General features: G+C 39.2%; 1 protein-coding gene across 1 annotated transcript in view; it reads right to left on the bottom strand.

The window, feature by feature from the left end:
• The window catches only part of TRPM6 (transient receptor potential cation channel subfamily M member 6), a 138,946-nt gene that overhangs the window by 102,258 nt on the left and 17,355 nt on the right, over nucleotides 1–19,333 (bottom strand). The window contains exons 2-4 of the mRNA XM_060300839.1: nucleotides 17,284–17,363; nucleotides 15,093–15,131; nucleotides 8,188–8,365 (exon numbers count right to left, since the gene is read on the bottom strand). Of these exons, the coding sequence (XP_060156822.1) occupies nucleotides 8,188–8,365; nucleotides 15,093–15,131; nucleotides 17,284–17,363 (297 nt within the window). The remainder of the gene's footprint in view (nucleotides 1–8,187; nucleotides 8,366–15,092; nucleotides 15,132–17,283; nucleotides 17,364–19,333) is intronic.

Genomic DNA, 19,333 nt, shown 5'->3' with positions numbered 1-19,333 from the left:
CCAAGGAAAGCTGCCTCTAATAAGGCAGTGTACAGTTAACAAGGTCAATAGAAAACAGCTGAGAGACAGCTGACCTGTCAATACTTACGTGAATCACATGTAAAATTACTGTATTAGGGACAGGAGAAAAACTGGCCTGTAGAGCCCAGCACTATCATTCAGGGGGTACAGAAATTTCCCCATTTTCTTCCTGAGAAAAGGCTCTCACAAGGGCATAGCAGGCACCAACAGCCACAGGTTAAGTAAGTTACTGGGAATTGCTATAGCCGTGGTCAGGTGAAGTCTGTTCTTTGGTAGTAACCTTTGTACATTCCTTAAGAAAAGGGAAGCCGTTTGGCAACTGCCTCATGAGCAATAAGCCATTCTCTTCTGCAGAGGGCATAACCTGGCTGAAAGAAGTCAATCAAAGAGCTGGCCACACCACACCTGGGTAAGGTATCATGCCCCTCAGACATAAAAGAAAAAGAGTCAGGTCATTTTTGTCAACAGGTAAGTAACACGGATCGCCTTTGCAATAAAACCTGGTCATCTGATCATCTACACTTAGAAATACAATTTGGAGATACATTTGGAGGTTACAGCCTCTGTTAAAAATCAGCAAAATAGGAGACCTCCAAGATGGTGGAGATCACCTTCCTCCCCACAAATACATCAAAAACACATCTACATGTGGAACAACTCCTACGGAACACCTACTGAACGCTGGCAGAAGGCCTCAGACTTCCCAAAAGGTAAGAAACTCCCCACATACCTGGGTAGGGCAAAAGAAAAAACAGAGACAAAAGAATTAGGACGGGACCTGCACCTCTGGGAGGGAGCTGAACTTCACTGGCGGAGACGGAGGGTGGCGGTGGGGAAGCTTCCGAGCCATGGAAGAGAGCACAACAGGGGTGCGGAGGGCAAAGCGGAGAGATTCCCGCACAGAGGATCGGTGCCGACCAGCACTCACCAGCCCGAGAGGCTTGTCTGCTCACCCACCGGGGCGGGAGGGGCTGGGAGCTGAGGCTCCGGCTTCGGTCGGAGCGCAGGGAGAGGACTGGGGTTGGCGGCGTGAACACAGCCTGAAGGGTGCTACTGCGCCACGTTTAGCCAGGAGGGAGTCTGGGGAAAAGTCTGGACCTGCCTAAGAGGCAAGAGACCATTATTTCGGGGTGCGCGAGGAGAGGCATTCAGAGCACCACCTAAAGGAGCTCCAGAGACGGGTGCGAGCCACGGCTATCAGCGCGGACCCCAGAGATGGGCATGAAACGCTGAGGCTGCTGCTGCCGACACCAAGAAGCCTGTGAGCAAGCACAGGTCACTATCCACACCCCACTTCCGGGGAGCCTGTGCAGCCCGCCACTGCCAGGGTCCCGAGATCCAGGGACAACTTCCCTGGGAGAACGCACGGCGCGCCTCAGGCCGGTGCAAAGTCACGCTGACCTCTGCCGCCGCAGGCTCGCCTCGCATTCCGTACCCCTCCCTCCCCAACCCCGGCCTGAGTGAGCCATAGCCCCCGAAGCAGCTGCTCCTTTAACCCCGCACTATTTGAGCGAAGAACAGACGCCCTCCGGCAATCTACACGCAGAGGCGGGGCCAAATCCAAAGCTGAGCCCTGCGAGCTGTGAGAACAAAGAAGAGAAAGGGAAATCCCTCCCAGCAGCCTCAGGAGCAGCGGATTAAATCTCCACAATCAACTTGATGTACCTGCATCTGTGGAATACCTGAATAGACAGCAAATCATCCCAAAATTGAGGAGGTGGACTTTGGGAGCAACTATAGACTTGGGATTTGCTTTCTGCATCTAATTTGTTTTCATGTTTACCTTAGTTTAGTATTTAGAGTTTATTATCAATGGTAGATTTGTTTATTGATTTGGCTGCTTGCTTCCTTTTTCATATATATATATAGATTTTTTTTTACTTTTTCTCTTTCTGTGAGTGTGTATGTGTATGCTTCTTTGTGTCATTTTGTCTGTATAGCTTTGCTTTTACCATTTTTCCTAGGGTTCTGTCTTTCCATTGCTTTTTTTTAGTACAGTTTTTTTTTCTTTTTTTATTTATTTTTGGCTGCCTTGGGTGTTCGTTGTTGCACGCAGGCTTTCTCTAGTTGCGGCAAATGGGGGCTACTCTTTGTCACGGTGCGTGGACTTCTCATTGCGGTGGCTTCTCTTGTTGTGGAGCACGGGCTCTAGGCGCACGGGCTGCAGTAGTTGTGGCATGCGGGCTCAGTAGCTGTGGCTCACGGGCTCTAGAGCGCAGGCTCAATAGTTGTGGTACACGGGCTTAGTTGCTCCGTGGCATGTGGGATCTTCCTGGACCAGGGTTCGAACCCGTGTCCCTTGCATTGGCAGGTGGATTCTTAACCACGGCGCCACCAGGGAAGCCCTTTAGTATAGTTTTTAGTGCTGGTTACCATTGGTGGATTTTTTTTTTGGTATGGTTGCTGTCTTCTTTCTTTCGTTCTTTATTTTTTATTACATTTAACTTTTTTTATTTTAAATATATTTTTTTATTTTAATAACTTTATTCTATTTTTTTTCTTTATTTCTTTCTTTCTCCCTTTACTTCTGAGTGGTGTGGCTGACAGGGACTTTGGGCGCGGGCCGGGCGTCAGGCCTGGGCCTCTGACGTGGGAGAGCTGAGTTCAGGACATTGGCCCACCAGAGACCTCCAAGCTCCATGTAATATCAAAAGGCGAAAACTATCCCAGAGATCTCCATCTCAACACAAAGACCCAGCTCCACTCAACAACCAGCAAGCTACAGTGTTGGACACCCTATGCGAAAAAACTAACAAGACAGGAACACAACCCCACCCATTAGCAGAGACGCCGCCTAAAATGATACTAAAGTCGCAGACACCCCAAAAGACACCAATGGATGTGGTCTTGCCCACCAGAAAGACAAGACCCAGCCTCATCCACCACAACACAGGTACTAGTCCCCTCCACCAGGAAGCCTACACAACCCACTGACCCAACCTTAGCCACTGGGGGCAGACACCAAAAACAATAGGAACTATGAACCTACAGCCTGTAAAAAGGTGACCCCAAACACAGTAAGGTAAGCAAAATGAGAAGACAGAGAAACACACAGCAGACAAAGGAGCAAGTTAAAAACCCACCAGACCAAACAAATGAAGAGGAAATAGGCAGTATACCTGAAAAATAATTCAGAATAACGATAGTAAAGATGATCCAAAATCTTGGAAATAGAATGGAGAAAATACAAGAAACGTTTAACAAGGACCTAGAAGAACTAGAGAGCAAACAACAAATGACTAACAACACAATAAATGAAATTAAAAATTCTCTAGAAGGAATCAATAGCAAAATAACTGAGGCATAAGAACGGATAAGTGACCTGGAAGATAAAATAGTGGAAATAACTACCACAGAGCAGAATAAACAAAAAAGAATGAAAAGAATTGAGCACAGTCTCAGAGACCTCTGGGACAACATTAAACTCACCAATATTCAGATTATAGGGGTCCCAGAAGAAGAGAAAAAGAAAGGGACTGAGAAAATATTTGAAGAGATTAGTGTTGAAAACTGCCCTAATACAGGAAAAGAAAGAGTCAGTCAAGTCCAGGAAGCACAGAGAGTCCCATACAGGATAAACCCAAGGGGAAACACGCCAAGACACATATTAATCAAACTATCAAAAATTAAATACAAACAAAAACATTAAAAGCAGCAAGGGAAAAACAACAAATAACATAGAAGGGAATCCCCATAAGGTTAACAGCTGATCTTTCAGGAGAAACTCTGCAAGCCAGAAGGGAGTGGCAGGACATATTTAAAGTGATGAAAAGGAAAAGCAAACCTACAACCAAGATTACTCTACCCAGCAAGGATCTCATTCAGATTCCACGGAGAAATTAAAACATTTACAGATAAGCAAGAGCTAAGAGAATTCAGCACCACCAAACTAGCTTTACGACAAATGCTAAAGGAATTTCTCTAGGCAGGAAACACAAGAGAAGGAAAAGACCTACAATAACAAACTCAAAACAATTTAGAAAAGGGTAACAGGAACATACATAGCGATAACTACCTTAAATGTAAATGGATTAAATGCTCCAACCAAAAGACACAGACTGGCTGAATGGATACAAAAACAAGACCAGTATATATACTGTCTACAAGAGACCCACTTCAGACCTAGGGACACATACAGACTGAAAGTGAGGGGATGGAAAAAGATATTCCATGCAAATGGAAATCAAAAGAAAGCTGGAGTAGCAAATTCTCTCATCAGACAAAATAGACTTTAAAATAAAGACTATTACAAGAGACAAAGAAAGACACTACATAATGATCAAGGGATCAATCCAAGAAGAAGATATAACAATTGTAAATATTTATGAACCAAACATAGAAGCACCTCAATACGTAGGCGAATGCTAACAGCCATAAAAGGGGAAATCAACAGTAACACAATCATAATAGGGGACTTTAACACCCCACTTTCACCAGTGGACAGATCATCCAAAATGAAAATAAATAAGGAAACACAAGCTTTAAAAGATACATTAAACAACATGGACTTAATTGATATTTATAGGGAATTCCATCCAAAAACAACAGAATACACTTTCTGCTCAAGTGCTCATGGAACATTCTCCAGGATAGATCATATCTTGGGTCACAAATCAAGCCTTGGTAAATTTAAGAAAATTAAAATCATATAAAGTATCTTTTCCGACCACAACGCTATGAGACTAGATATCAATTACAGGAAAAAAATCTGTAAAAAATACAAATACATGGAGGCTAAACAATACACTAGTAAATAACTAAGAAATCACTGAAGAAATCAAAGAGGAAATCAAAAAATACCTAGAAACAAATGACAATGAAAACATGATGGCCCAAAACCTATGCTATGCAGCAAAAGCAGTTCTAAGAGGGAAGTTTATAGCAATACAATCCTACCTCAAGAAACAAGAAACATCTCAAATAAACAACCTAACCTTAAAGCTAAAGCAATTAGAGAAAGAAGAAAAATAAAAAACCCAAAGTTAGTAGAAGGAAAGGAATCATAAAGATCAGATCAGAAATGAAGGAAAAAGAAATGAAGGAAACAACAGCAAATATCAATAAAACTAAAAGCTGTTTCTTTGAGAAGATAAACAAAATTGATAAACCATTAGCCAGACTCACCAAGAAAAAAAAGGGAGAAGACTCAAGTCGACAGAATTAGAAATGAAAAAGGAGAACTAACAACTGACACTGCAGAAATACAAAGGATCATGAGAGATTACTACAAGCAAATATATGCCAATAAAATGGACAGCCTGGAAGAAATGGACAAAGTCTTAAAAAAGCACAACTTTCCAAGACTGAACCAGGCAGAAATAGAAAATATAAACAGACCAATCACAAGGACTGAAGTTGAGACTGTGAATAAAAATCTTCCAACAAACAAAAGACCAGGATCAGATGGCTTCACAGGTGAATTCTATGAAACATTTAGAGAAGAGCTAACACCTATCCTTCTCAAACTCTTCCAAAATATACCAGAGGGAGGAACACTCCCAAACTCATTCTACAAGACCACCATCACCCTGATACCAAAACCGACAACAATGTCACAAGGACAGAAAACTACTGGCCAATATTACTGATGAACAAAGGTGCAAAAATCCTCAACAAAATACTAGCAAACAGAATCCAACAGCACATTAAAAGGATCATACACCATGATCAAGTGGGGTTTATCCCAGGAAGGCAAGCATTCTTCAATATACGCAAATCAATCAATGTGATACACCACATTAACAAATTGAAGGAGAAAAAACATATGATCATCTCAATAGATGCAGAAAAAGCTTTCAACAAAATTCAACACACATTTAAAATAAAAACCCTCCAGAAAGTAGGCACAGAGGGAACTTACCTCAACATAACAGAGGCCATATATGACAAACCCATAGCCAACATTGTTCTCAGTCGTTAAAAACTGAAACTATTTCCTCTAACATCAGGAATAAGACAAGGTTGTCCACTCTCACTATTATTCAACATACTGTTGGAAGTTTTAGCCATTGCAATCAGAGAAGAAATAGAAAGAAAAGGAATCCAAATCGGAAAAGAGGAAAAGCTGTCATTGTTCACAGATGACATGATACTATATATAGAGAATCCTAAAGAATCTACCAGAAAACCACTAGAGCTAATCAATGAATTTGGTAAAGTAGAAGGATACAAAGAAATCTCTTGCATTCCTATACACTAATGATGAAAAATCTGGAAGAGAAATTAAGGAAACACTCCCATTTACCATTGCAATAAAAAGAATAAAATACCTAGGAATAAACCTACCTAAGGAGACAAAAGACCTGTATGCAGAAAACTATAAGACACTGATGAAAGAAATTAAAGATGATACAAACAGGTGGAGAGATATCCCATGTTCTTGGATTGGAAGAATCAACATTGTGAAAATTGCTATACTACCCAAAGCAATCTACAGATTCATTGCAATCCCTATCAAACTACCAATGGTATTTTTCACAGAACTAGAACAAAAAATTTCACAATTTGTGTGGAAACACAAAAACCCCAAACAGCCAAAGCAATCTTGAGAAAGAAAAACGGAGCTAGAGGAATCAGGCTCCCAGACCTCAGACTATACTACAAAGCTACAGTAATCAAGACAGTATTGTACTGCCACAAAAACAGAACTATAGATCAATGGAATGAGATACAAAGCCCAGAGATAAACCCACACACCTATGGTCACCTTATTTTTGATAAAGGAGGCAAGAATATACAATGGAGAAAAGACAGCCTCTTCAATAAGTGGTGCTGGGAAAACTGGACAGCTACATGTAAAAGAATGAAATTAGAACACTCCCTAACACCATACCCAAAAATAAACTCAAAATGGATTAAACACCTAAATGTAACACGAGACGCTATAACACTCTTAGAGGAAAACATCGGCAGAACACTTAGACATAAATCACAGCAAGATCCTTTTGACTCACCTCCTAGAGAAATCCAAATAAAAACAAAAATAAACACATGGCTCCTAATGAAACTTAAAAGCTTTTGCATAGTAAAGGAAACCATAAACAAGACGAAAAGACAACCCTCAGATGGGAGAAAATATTTGCAAATGAAGCAACTGACAAAGGATTAATCTCCAAAATTTACAAGCAGCTCATGCAGCTCAATATCAAAAAAAAAAAACCAATCCAAAAATAGGTAGAAGACCTAAACAGATATTTCTCCAAAGAAGATATACAGATTGCCAACAAACATATGAAAGGATGCTCAACATCACTAATCGTTAGAGAAATGCAAGTCAAAACTAAAATGAGGTATCACCTCACACCAGTTAGAATGGCCATCATCAAAAAATCTACAAACAATAAATCCTGGGGAGGGTGTGGAGAAAAGCAAACCCTCTTGCACTGTTGATGGGAATGTAAATTGATACAGCCAGTATGGAGAACAGTATGGAGGTTCCTTAAAAAACTAAAAATAGAACTACCATATGACCCAGCAATCCCACTACTGGGCATATACCCTGAGAAAACCATAATTCATAAAGAGTCATGTACCACAATGTTCATTGCAGCTCTATTTACAATAGCCAGGACAGGGAAGCAACCTAAGTGTCCATTGACAGATGAATGGATAAAGAAGATGTGACACATATATACAGTGGAATATTACTCTGCCATAAGAAGAAGCAAAACTGAATTATTTGTAGTGAGGTGGATGGACCTAGAGTCTGTCATACAGAGTGAAGTAAGTCGGAAAGAGAAAAACAAATGCTAACACATATATATGGAATCTAAAAAAATTAAAAAGGTCTGAAGAACCTGTGGGCAGGACAGGAATAAAGACGCGGACATAGAGAATGGACTTGAGGACACAGGGTGGGGAGAGGGTAAGCTGAGACAAAGTGAGAGAGTGGCATGGACATATATACACTACCAAATGTAAAATAGATAGCTATTGGGAAGCAGCTGCATAGCACAGGGGGATCAGCTCGGTGCTTTGTGACCACCTAGAGGGGTGGGATAGGGAGGGTGGGAGGGAGACGTAAAAGGGTGGAGATATGAGGATATATGTATATGTATAGTTGATGTACTTTGTTATAAAGCAGAAACTAACACACCATTATAAAGCAATTATACTCCAATAAAGATATTAAAAAAATCAGCAAAATAATGTAGGTTATTAGCAAACCTTTGAATGGTGGGTGTGCTCTCCATCTTGGAAGTTAATCGTGCCAAAGGTATCTGTAGAGCTTTTCATTGTGTGCTTTTCAACAGACCATTGTTCATTTTCACTATCGTTGGCAGCTGAGATGGTCCAGGCTTCATCTATCCCATAATGGTCTCTAATCAATCGCCCACAGTAACACCTTAAATTTGGGATAAATACCAATTTCAAAATAGAAAACACACAATTTCAGAATAGAAAATAGATGTAATGTTTCTACATGTTCCTAGGGTAATATAAAGATGACATGTATTAACAAGTTTTAAAACTTCACACTGAGATTTATATTTGATTTCCAACACTGGGTTGTTTTCTAAGTTTAAAAACATTCTCACTGCTTCTCTCCCTTGGCTACACATTAGAATCATTTTGGGGATGTTTTAAGAAAACACTACAAATCTCTTACACACCCATGTTCATAGCAGCGTTATTCACAACAGCCAAGTGGTAGCAGCAACCCATGTATTCATCAATAGATGGATGAATGAACAAAATGTAGTACACACATTCAATTTTGCAAGATAAAAAGTTCTGTAGATCCATAACACAACAATGGGAATATACTTAACACTAATGAACTGTACTCTTAAAAATGATTAAAATAGTAAAGAAAACAAAAACAAACATCAAATTGTATATTTTAAATATGTGTAGTCTATGTCAATTATAGCTCAAAAACTATTTTTAAAAAATAATATTGTGAACAGTCATTGACAGGAAGACACTGGAACTCACCAAAAAAGATACCACACATCCAAAGACAAAGGAGAAGCCACAATGAGATGGTAGGAGGGGCGCAGTCACAATCAAATCAAATCCTGTAACTGCTGGGTGGGTGACTCACAAACTGGAGAACACTTATACCACAGAAGTCCACCCACTGGAGTGAAGGTTCTGAGCCCCACGTCAGGCTTCCCAAACTTGGGGTCTGGCAACGTAAGAAGGAATTCCTAGAGAATCAGACTTTGAAGGGTAGTGGTATTTGACTGCAGGACTTCAACAGGACTGGGGGAAACAGAGACTCCACTCTTAGAGGGCACACACAAAGTAGTGTGCGCATCAGGACCTAGGGGAAGGAGCAGTGACCCCATAGGAGACTGAAACAGACCTACCTGCTACTGTTGGAGGGTCTCCTGCAGAGGCAGGGGGTGGCTGTGGCTCACCATGAGGACAAGGACACTGCAAGCAGAAGTTCTGGGAAGTACTCCTTGGCGTGAGCCCTCCCAGAGTCTGCCATTAGCCCCCACAAAGAGCCGGGTAGGCTCCAGTGTTGGGTCACCTCAGGCCTGTTTGATTGCTTACCAACAGGGAGGGAACCCAGCCCCACCCATGATCAGACAAGTGGATTAAAGTTTTACTGAACTCTGCCCACCAGAGCAACAGCGAGCTCTACCCACCACCAGTCCCTCCCATCAGGAAACTTGCACAAGCCTCTTAGATAGCCTCATCCACCAGAGGGCAGACAGAAGAAGCAAGAGGAACTACAATCCTGCAGCCTATGGAACAAAAAACACATTCATATAGAGACAGACAAGATGAAAAGGCAGAAGGCTATGTACCAGATGAAGAAACAAGACAAAACTCCAGAAAAACAACTAAATGAAGTGGAGAGATGCAACCTTCCAGAAAAAGAATTCAGAATAATGATAGTGAACATGATCCAGGACCTCGGAAAAAGAATGGAGGCAAAGATCAAGAAGAAACAAGAAATGTTTTACAAAGACCTAGAAGAATTAAAGAACAAACAAACAGAGATGAACAATAACTGAAATGAAAAATACACTAGAAGGAACCAATAGCAGAATAACTGAGGCAGAAGAACAGATAAGTGACCTGGAAGACAGAATGGTGGAATTCACTGCCATGGAACAGAATAAAGAAAAAAGAATGAAAAGAAATGAAGACAGCCTAAGAGACCTCTGGGACAACATTAAATGCAACAACATTCACATTAGGGGTCCCAGAAGGTGAAGAGAGACAGAAAGGACCTGAGAAAATATTTGAAGAGATTATAGTCGAAAACTTCCCTAACATGGGAAAGGAAATAGCCACCCAAGTACAGGAAGCGCAGAGAGTCCCATACAGGATAAACCCAAGGAAAAACACGCCGAGACACATAGTAATCAAATTGACAAAAATTAAAGACAAAGAAAAATTATTGAAAGCAACAAGGTAAAAACAACAAATAACATACAAGGGAACTCCTACAAGGGTAACAGCTGATTTCTCAGCAGAAACTCTACAAGCCAGAAGGAAGTGGCATGATATATTTAAAGTGATGAAAGGGAAGAACCTACAACCAAGATTACTCTACCCAGCAAGGATCTCATTCAGATTCGACGGAGAAATCAAAAGCTTTACAGACAAGCAAATGCTAAGAGAACTCAGCACCACCAAACCAGCTTCACAACAAATGCTAAAGGAACTTCTCTAAGTGGGAAACACAAGAAAAGAAAAAGACCTACAAGAACAAACCCATGGGCTTCCCTGGTGGCGCAGTGGTTGAGAGTCCGCCTGCCGATGCAGGGGACACGAGTTCGTGCCCTGGTCCAGGAAGATACCACATGCCGTGGAGCGGCTAGGCTCATGAGCCATGGCCACTGAGCCTGCGCGTCTGGAGCCTGTGCTCTGCAACGGGAAAAGCCACAACAGTGAGAGGCCCGTGTACAGCAAAAAAAAAAAAAACATAACAATTAAGAAAATGGGAATACGAACATACATATTGATAAGTACCTTAAACATGAACGGATTAAAAGCTCCAACCAAAAGATACAGGCTCAGTGAATGGATACAAAAACAAAACCCATGTGTATGCTGTCTATAAGAGACCCACTTCAGACCTAGGGACACATACAGACTGAAAGTGAGGGGATGGAATAAGGCATTCCATGCAAACGGAAATCAAAAGAAAGCTGGAGGAGCAGTACTCATATCATATAAAATAGACTTTAAAATAAAGAATGTTACAAGAGACAAGGAAGGACACTGCATAATGATCAAGGGATTAATCCAGGAAGAAGATATAACAATTATAAGTATATATGTACCCAACATAGGAACACCTCAATACATAAGGCAACGGCTAACAGCGCTAAAAGAGGAAATTGACAGCAACACAATAATAGTGGGGGACTTTAACGCCTCACTTACACCAATGGAAAGATCATCCAAATAGAAAATTAATAAGGAAACACAAGCTTGAAATGACACAATAGACCAGACAGATTTAATTGATATTTATAGGACATTCCATCCAAAAACAGCAGATTACACTTTCTTTTCAAGTGCACATGGAACATTCTCCAGGATAGATCACATCTTGGGTCAAAAATCAAGCTTCAGTAAATTTAAGAAAAGTGAATTCATATCAAGCATCTTTTTTGACCACAATGCTATGAGATTAGAAATCAATTCCAGGGAAAAAAACATAAAAAACACTAGCACATGGAGGCTAAACGTTACTAAATAACCGAGAGATCACTGAAGAAATCAAAAAATACCTAGAGACAAATTACAATGAAAATACGACGATCCAAAACCTATGGGATGCAGCAAAAGCAGTTCTAAGAGGGAAGTTTATAGCTATACAAGCCTACCTCAAGAAACAAGAAAAATCTCAAATAAACAATCTAACCTTACACTGAAAAAACCTAGAGAAAGAGGAACAAACAAAACCCAAAGTTAGTTGAAGGAAAGAAATGATAAAGATCAGAGCAGAAATAAATGAAATAGAAACAAAGAAAACAGTAGCAATGATCAATAAAACTAAAAGCTGGTTCTTTGAGAAGATAAACAAAATGGATAAAACATTAGCCAAACTCATCAAGAAAAAGAGGGAGAGGACTCAAATCAATAAAATTAGAAATGAAAAAGGAAAAGTTACAACAGACACCGCAGTAATACAAAGCATCCTAAGAGAATACCACAAGCAACTCTATGCCAATAAAATGGACAACCTGGAAGAAATGGACAAATTCTTAAAAAAGCACAACTTTCCAAGACTGAACCAGAAAGAAATAGGAAATATGAACAGAACAATCACAAGCACTGAAATTGAAACTGTGATTAAAATCTTCCAACAAACAAAAGTCCAGGACCAGATGGCTTCACAGGAGAATTCTATCAAACATTTAGAGAAGAGCTAACACCCATCCTTCTCAAATTCTTCCAAAAAACTGCAGAGGAAGGAACACTCCCAAACTCATTCTATGAGGCCACCATCACCCTGATACGAAATCCAGAAAAAGATACTACAAAAAAAGAAAATTATAGACCAATATCACTGATGAATATAGATGCAAAAATCCTCAACAAAATACCAGCAAACAGAATCCAACAACACATGAAAAGGATCATACACCATGATCAAGTGGGATTTATCCCAGGGACGCATGGATTCTTCAATATACTCAAATTAATCAACGTGATACACTATTAACAAATTGAAGAATAAAAACCATATGATCATCTCAATAGATGCAGAAAAACCTTTTGACAAAATTCAACACCCATTTATGATAAAAGCTCTCCAGAAAGTGGACATAGAGGGAACCTCCCTCAACATAATAAAGGCCATATATGACGAACCCACAGCAAACATCATCCTCAGTGGTGGAAAACTGAAACCATTTCCTCTAAGATCAGGAACAAGACAAGGATGTCCACTCTCACCACTATTATTCAACATAGTTTTGGAAGTCCTAGCCACGGCAAGCAGAGAGGAAAAAGAAATAAAAGGAATACAAATTGGAAAAGAAGAAGAAAAACTGTCACTGTTTCCAGAGGACATGATACTATACATAGAGAATCCTAAAGATGCCACAAGAAAACTACTAGAGCTAATCAATGAATTTGGTAAAGTTTCAGGATACAAAATTAATGCACAGGAATCTCTTGCATTCCTATACACTAATGATGAAAAATCTGGAAGAGAAATTAAGGACATACTCCCATTTACCACTGCAACAAAAAGAATAAAAAACGTAGGAATAAACCTCCCTAAGGAGACAAAATACCTTTATGCAGAAAACTATCAGACACTGATGAAAGAAATTAAAGATGATACAAACAGATGGAGAGACGTACCATGTTCTTGGATTGGAAGAATCAATACTGTGAAAATGACTATACTACCCAAAGCAATCTACAGATTCAGTGCAATTCTTATCAAATTACCAATGGCATTTTTTACAGAACTAGAACAAAAAATCTTAAAATTTGTATGGAGACACAAAAGACCCCAAATAGCCAATGCAGTCTTGAGGGAAAAAAACAGAGCTGGAGGAATCAGACTCCATGACTTCAGACTATACTGCAAAGCTATAGTAATCAAGACAATATGGTACTAGCACAAAAACAGAAATACAGATCAATGGAATAGCATAGAAAGCCCAGAGATAAACCCATGCACCTATGGTCAACTAATTTATGAGAAAGGAGGCAAGGATATACAATGGAGAAAAGACAGTCTCTTCAATAAGTGGTGCTCGGAAAACTGGACAGCTACATGTAAAAGAATGAAATTAGAACACTCCCTAACACCATATACAAAAACAAATTCAAAATGGATTAGAGATTGAAATGTAAGACTGGACACTATAAAACTCTTAGAAGAAAACATAGGAAGAACACTCTTTGACATAAATCACAGCAAGATTTTTTTGATCCACCTCCTAGATTAATTGAAATAAAAACAAAAATAAACAAATGGGACCTAAAGAAACTTAAAAGCTTTCGCAAAGCAAAGGAAACTACAAACAAGACGAAAAGACAACCCTCAGAATGGGAGAAAATTATTTGCAAATGAATCAATGGACAAAGGATTAACCTCCAAAATATATAAACAGCTCAATATTAAAAAAAAAACAAACAACCCAATCAAAAAATGGGCAGAAGACCTAAACAGACGTTCCTCCAAAGAAGACATACAGATGGCCAGGAAGCACATGAAAAGCTGCTCAACATCACTAATTATTGGAGAAATGCACATCTAAACTAAATGAGGTATCACCTCACACCAGTTAGAATGGGCATAATCAAAAAATGTACAAATAACAAATGCTGGAGAGGATGTGGAGAGAAGGGAACCCTCTTGCACTGTTGGTGGGAATGTAAATTGATACATCCACTATGGAGAACAGCATGGAGGTTCCTTAAAAAACTAAAAATAGAATTACCATATGACCCAGCAATCCCACTACTGGGCATATACCCAGAGAAAACCATAATTCAAAAAGACACATGCACCCCAATGTTCATTGCAGCTCTTTTTACAATAGCCAGGTCATGGAAGCAACCTAAATGCCAATCGACAGATGAATAGATAAAGATGTGGTACATATATACAATGGAATATTACTCAGCCATAAAAAGGAATGAAATTGGGTCATTTGTAGAGATGTGGATGGATCTAGAGTCTGTCATACAGAGTGAAATAAGTCAGAAAGAGAAAAACAAATATATATTAAAAATGCATATATGTGAAACCTAGAAAAATGCATATATGTGAAACCTAGAAAAATGGTGCAGATGAACTGGTTTGCAGGGCAGAAATAGAGACACAGATGTAGAGAACAAATGTATGGACACCAAGGGGGGAAAGTGTGGGAGTGTGTGGTGGTGGTGGGATGAATTGGGAGATTGGGATTGACATATACATATCACTAATATGTATAAAAGAGATAACTAATAAGAACCTGCTGTATAAGAAATAAATTAAATTAAATTTAAAAAATCTTAATAAGAAGATTAAGAAAAATCCTCATGCGAAATGTAAGATGCACATCAAAAGGAAGGACTGTTAATTAATGCAAAAAAATAGATGCAACTTCAGAGAAATATATAAACATAGAACTGTTTCTTTGTCTTACCTGATTAAATTCTGACAAACCTGGCATCCTGCAGTACATCTTAATTAAAGAAATAAAACCACTGTTAGTTTATTAATATATTTGAAAACATATTTAATGCTTATTCAGTAAATATCTGTTAATCTTCCATAATCTGGAAATCAGGGTTTACTGAGTACTCATACATCATCTCCCAAATATTCCCAGATGTCATTTACCATATAGAATTACATTGCAGCAACTATGATCTAATTAACAGAATACTGAGTTTGGAACCAAAATACCTGGATTTAAATCTCAATGATTTAACAATTCCTCTAAGCCCCAGTTTTCACATCTGAAAATAATATCCGAACCATACAGTTATTAAAATGATTAAGAGTGATAATATATGTAAAGTGTCTTATAGTATCTGGTACATTGCAGGATGTATAAAAATGGTGGCTATTGTTATTATACTATGAAGATAACACAGAATTCCTGAGAATTAAGTAAGAAAACATACATATACAATTTTAAAACCCTAAAACACTATCAAACTGAGGAACAGTTTGTATGATTATAATAATTATATTTATTAATCTCTTTCTTATGATTCAAAAAAGCCTTCTGGATTTGGGAGTTAGCATTATGATCATCAATGATCATATTTTAAGTGTGAAGAAGTTTTAACTAGAAAAGAAATCTAGGTAAAATAATGGAAGAAAAGGTAGTGTTCATAGAATCAATCATTCTAAATTATTCAGAGATGAATATTCAGGTCTTTCACTTCTTCCTGTCCCCAGCCATTTAGAAATCTTTTTTCTCAGAAGCTTCACTTCAACAAGTTCCACATGTGAAAGAAAAAGACGTTGTAATCAAGTCTATCAGATTTGTTTCTTATTAGGAGCTACAAAAAGAATCAGTAAAAGACAAACCTTCATCTAAATTTAAAATAGTGAACTACCACTCTTTTGCTGTGTTCCATAAGGAAGAAAACTGCATGAAAGCCACAGTTTTGAGAATCTTACTAGGATCTAAGAAAAAGGCTGGCATGGAAGGAATAGCCATAGTCATCCATCCATTTTTTACAATCACAAAATAAGAGAGACTGCTTTTTTCCCATAAAAAGTAGTATATCTTCCACCATTCATGGAATTATGATCACTGATACTCTTCTTGAGTCTGTGGGCTAATGACCTATAGTTTACCACTTTTCATGAGGTTCAAGGTGACTGTGAAGATGATTTTCCATTTACAGAGCAGTGGAAGCCACCTGAGCTCAATGTGCCTTCTACTGCAGCCACTATCGTATTACAAAATCTCATAAAAGATGAAGGGAAAAAACAAGGTTACCCTGCCTTTTTATTCTGTAAACATTTTATAAGCAGGTAAAATGAGGATTTCCAATCACGCGGCTTACAAGCCACAGGTAACTCAAAGAGGGTGGGACTAGTAAATATTTAACAAAGGCAAAGAACACTATTTTAGTCATCATCCCCAAAGAACTAGAATTTCAGTGGCCTCACCTGCTACCTTTCATGAGCATACAGCTGTGATTTCTAAACTTCAAATGAATGTAAGGCCAACCGCTCAGCAGAATCTAAAAATAGAGTGGTCCCCCTAATTAAAATACTGCTCTCCTATTTTCCTTTCCTTTTAATTCTTTTCCCCCAGGGCAATGCTACCCAATCTTAATTTCATGGACCCGATTACCCTGGGGAATTTTCCATAGACCTCTCTTCCTCTATCTTTCACTGGCTGCTGTTTTGAACTTTGTTCTACAAGTAGAACTTCCAAAGGGTTGTCAAGAACTCAGAATAATCAAATGCAAATCATTCAATTCTGCTGCCCATTATCTGCTTAAGCAAAAAGCCTGCAGGAGGAAAAAATTAACTGTTTGCATAATCTGAGCATGGAGTCCTGAAATATCACAGTTACTACATTCACAGACACTTGGGGATAAGGAAGTCACACTATTTTGAATATTCAATACTCAAAAGTTGTAAATTTTTTATCCAAACCCGGTGGAATGGATGTAGCACTAGATATTTCCCTGGTATCTATCCTCCCAGGAAGAGGAACAGGAACATCAAAGATAAAGCAGCAGAGTGAAATCTACCACAATATTAACAGTGGCTCCACAGGGCAAACAAGTCATATCTCTGAATTTCAGTAAACAGTCCTCCAAGTACTGTTGCTTTAAAAAGAAAAATGTAATTAAAAATTGTACCTGTGAGGGTCCTTTGAGCTGGGTATGATTTTGTTACATTCTCTCTTGTCGAACACTCCTTCAATCCAGGATTTCTGGGACTGAATAGAAAAATGTCATTATTTTCATAGTCTCATTAAATGAAAACACAGTATAACCACAGTAGTCCAGGTAGGCAAGATATACTTAAATATAATAGACCCTAATTAAAATGCCAAGACCAGCCCCAAACCCCTAAGCATTTATTAGGTTCTATTACATACAACATAGACACAAATAAGCCAATGTGAACACAAAAATATTCACAAAGTTAATTGGTCCACAATCTCATTTTAAGTGAAAGATCCCTAAATGCACAAAACTCTACCAAGGAAGTAAAGATATAGCGGAAGCATTCTCTTAATTCTGCCAAAAGTCACTTTTAAATCTTGTACCATAACCCTACAGAGTGAATATTAAGCTCTCAAACTTCAGAATTCTCACTTATAAAGTCCCACTTTGGCTAAGATTTGACAGGAAGCTGGAAAGAGTGTCAGAGGAGAGATGTAACCTCAGCAAGATTCTGTAAAAGAGTTCAATCTAAAACAAATCTGGAGGATATGTAATGGAGAATATCACACGTGTGCCCTCAGAAGGGAACTAACCGAGAAACTGATTTCCCATAAATGCCTGATTCACAGAAGACGAGACTTATTTCCTGACCAATAACCATATGCCAAGAATCTCTCCCCATCCTCAAGACAATGAATTTACTGCTTAGACACTGGCTGGACCTCTCCCTCTTTGCACTCCCTGCCCCAAACTCTCAACAGACTCGCCTGTAGCTTGCTACAGCATGCATTTCCCAAATTCAATTCCTCTGCTATTCCTGAATAAACTCAACTTCTGATCATTCAGGCTTGCCTCAGTTTACCTCTTTATTTAGGTTGACAATTTGATACACATTGTATAAGCATGGCTTACCATTGGCTGAATTTCAAAATATCTGAATTCATTCAACAAATATTTTGAAATAGGCCTCCATATGGCATGCTGGGAATTCTATGGCAAATAAGACAAAGTTCTTACTCTGAAGGAACTTAGAATAAAAAGAAGGAAACGGATAACAAGCTGATATCATTAAACTTCATGTGTAACATTTACCTATTAAAAATGGCTCCGGGGGCTTCCCTGGTGGCGCAGTGGTTAAGAGTCCGCCTGCCGATGCAGGGGACACAGGTTCGTGCCCCGGTCCGGGAAGGTCCCACATGCCGCGGAGCCGCTGGGCCCGTGAGCCATGGCCGCTGAGCCTGCGCGTCCGAAGCCTGTGCTCCGCAACGGGAAAGGCCACAACAGTGAGAGGCCCGCGTACCGCAAAAAAAAAAAAAAAAAAAAAAAGGCTCCAGGGACTTCCATGGTGGTCCATTGGGTAAGACTCCACACTCACAATGCAGGGCGCCCAGGTTCAATCCCTGGTTAGGGAACCAGATCCTGCATGTGTGCTGCAACTAAGAGTCCGCATGCCACAACTGAGTCCACATGCCGCAATTAAGACCCGGTGCAGCCATAATTAATTAATTAATTTTAAAAAACGAGCTCCAAAAAGGGTCCCTAATTTAGCAGCCTATGTATACAAATTAAGCAAGCTATGCTCAACCACTCCCTTCTTTTAAAAGGCTAGACAGCTGAATCTAGTAGAATGATGTGGGCAAATTACTTTCTTCAGGCCTGTTTTCCCATCTATTAAAAAGGAGATAACAGTAATACCTACTGTTGGGCTACTGAAAGGAATTAAGGCTTAGATTTCTCCCTGGGACTTACTCGGGCTCAGTAAAGCTTAGTTATTATTATTGGTAATATCAAAGGTAAAAATTAGCTTTTTGGTTGGTAGCATGGGAACTTAACTTTGATGTATTTTTTTCATAGAAAAATACTTCCTGACCTCCAAATCTCCCTCCTATGACCTCTCATATTTCAAACGAATGACTTTTATGGGTCCATTTTCCCTCACTAGACTCCAGCTCCTACAGGCCCCATGCCAGTCATTTCTGTTGCCCCAGGGCCCAAACCAATGATTGTTGAATGAGCAACA

Source organism: Globicephala melas, chromosome 6, assembly GCF_963455315.2.
Source record: "Globicephala melas chromosome 6, mGloMel1.2, whole genome shotgun sequence".
Classification (NCBI taxonomy): domain Eukaryota; kingdom Metazoa; phylum Chordata; class Mammalia; order Artiodactyla; family Delphinidae; genus Globicephala; species Globicephala melas.
Note: the sequence above shows the minus strand (reverse complement) of the source record. Positions and strands in the feature narration are given on the sequence as shown.